This window comes from Empidonax traillii, unplaced genomic scaffold, assembly GCF_003031625.1.
Source record: "Empidonax traillii isolate 1590-97213 ecotype Southwest subspecies unplaced genomic scaffold, ASM303162v1 scaffold3424:size13061, whole genome shotgun sequence".
NCBI lineage: Eukaryota > Metazoa > Chordata > Aves > Passeriformes > Tyrannidae > Empidonax > Empidonax traillii.
In genome coordinates this window covers 1,522-5,655 of record NW_020958617.1, presented here as the reverse complement: position 1 = coordinate 5,655, position 4,134 = coordinate 1,522, and the positions used below count along the sequence as shown (strand labels likewise).

The following is a 4,134-nucleotide window of genomic DNA, read 5'->3' as shown; positions in this document are numbered from 1 at the left end:
GCCTGGACCTGGGCTCTCCAACTCCCTGGCCAGCCAAGCTCAGCTCCAGGCTCTGTTTTACTGCTGACCAGGCCCTTTTCCACCCTTTTGGCCAGTCCCCTGCCTTGTCCTCCCCAACTCCTTCCACTCCACGTGGCCTCTGGGCTCATCCCAGGGATGAGCAAAGTGCTGCCACATCTGTCCCCTCCCAAGTCCAAGCAGCAGCCCTGGAGAGCCCCTGCAGCAGGGCTGTGCCTGGGCATGCTGCCAGAAAGGCGTGTCCAGAGTACAAACTCCCCAAATCACTCAGTAACTTTCAGTTTTGACGGATGCAGCACAGCAGGAAATGGATGGGTGGCTGGGACAAGGTCACCATTTCCTTTGGTTTCCGGACAGCTCGACTGGGATCAGGGGACAACTCTAAGGTGTCCACAGAGCAGCTCCTGCTCAGGGTCTCCAGGTACGTGGCTGCTTTTGGGAATCTGCAGATGGAAATTGCCCTCTGCCATTTGCCAGAGCTGGACACAGTTTCCATGTGCTGTTAGCAAAGTAGAACCAAGTCAGTGAGCAAAAAGGGGGTGGGTGGGAGAGCAGAGCAGAGCCAGGTCCTGTCTTGGCTGGGCCCTGGATCAGTGTTTTGACTCTTTTGCTTCCCTTGGTGCAAAGCCTTCTCCCACTCTCAGTGAGGGGCAGGCAGTGAGTCCAGACTCGGTCAGGGTTTGTCCTTCTCGTCCTGCCCCGTCCGTCTCTTTCTTAAGGCTGGGTCAGAAAAGCCAGGGCTCCATATGAAAACAGCTGCCCCTTTCTGCTGCAACTGGAGCAGATATTGCAGCTTGTCCTTTGCTTTCCCAGGGGAAATTCCCACAACTTTTTAGACCAGTCAGGTACTTTGCATATAAAGCACTAACCAAACTCAGTCTGATGATGGAAAATCGATTTCAACCTTCGCCATCGAAGCTTCTTCCCTAGACATTACAGAAAGGGCTGAAACCAGCAATGAACCCCTTGAAAAGTGAATTCATCCTGTCTGGTTGTTGGTTAAATTCCCTTCTTTCTCTTCCCTTCTGCCCTTTCTCTCTCCTTGCCCTTCTCCAGGTTGTGCTCCCGAGAGGAGGATGCTCTGCGGTTCCCCCATCCGCTGCTCTCTGCTGGCTTTTGTCATTTACAGTTTAGTTTTCCAAGGTCATCAGGGCCACTCAGGTAAGAATCACAGAATCATAAAATCATAGAACAGCCGGGTTGGAAAGTTGAGATCATCAAGTCCAACCTTTGATCCACGACCACCACAGTTACCAGACTATGGCACTCAGTGCCACATCCAGTCTCCTCTTAAAAACCTCCAGGGATAGAGAATCCACTGCTTTCCTGGCAGCCCATTCCAATGCCTGATTACCTTCTCTGTAAAGAATTTCTTCCTAATATCCATCCTAAACTTCTCCTGGCAGAGCTTGAGACTGAGCCCTCTTGTCTTACTGATAGTTGCCTGGGAGAAGAGTCCAACCCCCACCTGGCTCCACCCTCCTGTCAAGGGAGTTGCAGAGAGTGCTGAGGTCTCTCCTGAGCCTCCCCTTCTCCAGGCTCAACAACCCCAGCTCCCTCAGCCTCTCCTCACAGCATTTGTACTCCAGTCCCTTCCCCACCCTCCCTGCTCTTCTCTGCCCCTGCTCCAGCCCCTCCATGTCCTTCCTGACCTGAGGGCCCAGAGCTGGACACAGCACTCCAGGGTGGCCTCCCCAGCGCTGAGTGCAGGGCAAGAATCCCTGCCCTGCTCCTGCTGCCACACTCTTCCTGAGCCAGGCCAGGATCCCTTGGCTCTCTTGGCCCCCTGGGCACACTCTGGCTCATGTTCAGCTTCCTGTCCCTCCACACTCCCAGCTCCCTTCCTGCCTGGCTGCTCTCCAGCCACTCTGAACCACTTCCTCTGTGAGCTGAGTGAACTGATTGTTATAAGCCTTTATCTTGTAATTTTCTAAAGATGCCAAGAGCACCTGAGACATTTTTACTTTTATAATAGATTTTTGCAATCTAAGAGGTGAGAACAGTGAAGGACATTTGAGCTTTCTTTGTCCCTAAGTTGTCACTTGCTCCAGCCAACCCCCCAGAAACCTTCCAGCCACTTCCATCATTCCTTGTCCCCCTTTCTGCGTGCTCTGAGCCCCACGGGCAGCACCTGAGCCCTTGAGAACAAGGGGTTTGAAGAGCTTTGCTGGCAGTGCAGGACAGGGAAGCAGAGGGATGGCCCCAGAGTGGCCTGGCCCCAGCCCACTGCCCGTGCTGCAGGGCAGGGTCCCTGTCCCAGCTCCCTCAGCCCCTCGTGTGCCCCGGCACAGGGACGCTGCCAGCGCCATGGCCCGGCCCGGCAGCACCCGAACCACGCGGAGCAGCCGCTGCTGTGCCCGAGCTCAGGTGCCTCAGCAAACTCACACTTCTCTCTTCCTCCTCCGGTGGTCTCTCCCAGGTCCATTCCAAGTCACAGGACCCCCCAACCCCATCACCGTGGCCAAGGGCGAGAACGTGGTGCTGCCCTGCGGCTTCTCCCCAGGGCAGGATGCACTGGACACGGAGGTGATCTGGTTTCGGGAGCAGTTCTCGCCCTTTGTGCATCGCTACAACGAGGGCCAGGACCAGTACGGGGAGCAGATGCTTCAGTACCAAGGGCGCACTGAGCTGCGGAAGGACGGCCTTGCCAAGGGCAGCGCGGACTTGAAGCTTTTCCATGTCCGACCATCTGACACAGGGACTTACACCTGCTTTGTTCGCCGTGGCTCAGATTACGACGAGGCTCAGGTGGAGCTCAAGGTGACAGGTCTGTAGTTTGTGTCCCTGGTACCTCAGATTTACTTGCTCCTGGCCAGTGCTCCTGTTCCCTGTCCTTGTGCCCAGAAACAGTTTCAGGGGGTTGCTTTGGAAATAAGGTTTTATTAAGTCCCTTGGTGTAAAATATCAAGAATGTCTCAGAGAGGTAACATTGTCATAAGGAGCACATGAAATACTTCCTCCTTCAGAATTTTTTTCATATTGTTTCCTTCAGAAAAGCAGGTATAAGAAAAACTCTGCATTCGGTAATAAGGGAAGAATATCCAAGTGCTTTTACATTTTAATATCCGGACCAGTGGATTATTTGCTGCAGTAGTGGCCTCCAGGGCAAATCTCTCAGTTATATGAAAGAGACTGCAAGAAATGTCCTGACTCCAGGTGACATCTGTCTGAAAAAACATCTGGGGTTTGTCTGTCAGTTTATCCACGTCAGGGAGAGAAACAGCCCAACCAGGTTATCCCCCTGACATCCAGGACCCCGCAGGGTCACCTGGGGTCTCTCTCTTTTCCCACAGCCAGAGGCTCTGCCCCACTCATCGCGCTGGAGCGCTACGAGCACGGGGGGATCCGCGTGGCCTGTCGCTCAGCCGGCTGGTACCCACAGCCCCAGGTGCTGTGGCACGATCCCCACGGGCAGCATCTCCCATCCCTCTCGGAAAACACTGCCCAGGACAAGAATGGGCTCTTTGCAGCTGAGAGCAGCATCATCCTCACCAGAGGTGTGAACCAGGAACTGTCCTGCTCGGTGCAGCACATCCCGCACACACCAGAGCAGGAATCAGCCCTTTATGTGTCAGGTGAGTTGAGGATGGGGCCCTGCTGATGTGTCCCCAGAGCTGTGCTGGGCACGGCACCCCCAGCGCCTCTGGCAGGACACGTGCTCAATGTGTCAAGGCCATTTCATCCCACCTGTGCCAACAGCCACGGCTTTCAGCAGCCTCGGTGCAGGAGAGCTGCCAAAACCCACCGGTTCCCTCTGCAGGTGCTGGTTAGGGGGGAAGGTACAACCCTCATTGTGGCAGAGTTTATACAGACACCTGGCTGAAATAAGCACATTCATAACACTGGAGCTAAATGAAAAAAAAGAAGCAAAGCCATGCCCTTATTCCCCCCTGCTGTGAAATCCTGTCGTACAGGTTTAGTATGTGGAATAAATCCTTGTGTCTCATTTCAGCACCTGCAAGTATAAAATGTAATCCTAATTTTCCCTTGTCTCATAGGAAAGCTCCACTGGATGATTGGTTTGGGGCTGGGAATATATCAGAGCAGAGATGCAATGATGAACTGCATTACCCATACACCAAATGGCACTGCAGCAGCACGTGCTTTCCAACTCCA

The 4,134-nt window shown here is 54.0% G+C and overlaps 1 protein-coding gene across 1 annotated transcript in view; it reads left to right on the top strand.

Annotated features, from left to right (window-relative positions):
* Positions 1–2,325: 2,325 nt before the first annotated feature.
* LOC114072526 (butyrophilin subfamily 1 member A1-like) overlaps positions 2,326–4,134 on the top strand; it is a 3,189-nt gene continuing 1,380 nt past the window's right edge. The window contains exons 1-2 of the mRNA XM_027910416.1: positions 2,326–2,785; positions 3,312–3,593. Coding sequence (XP_027766217.1) covers positions 2,326–2,785; positions 3,312–3,593 — 742 coding nt within the window. The remainder of the gene's footprint in view (positions 2,786–3,311; positions 3,594–4,134) is intronic.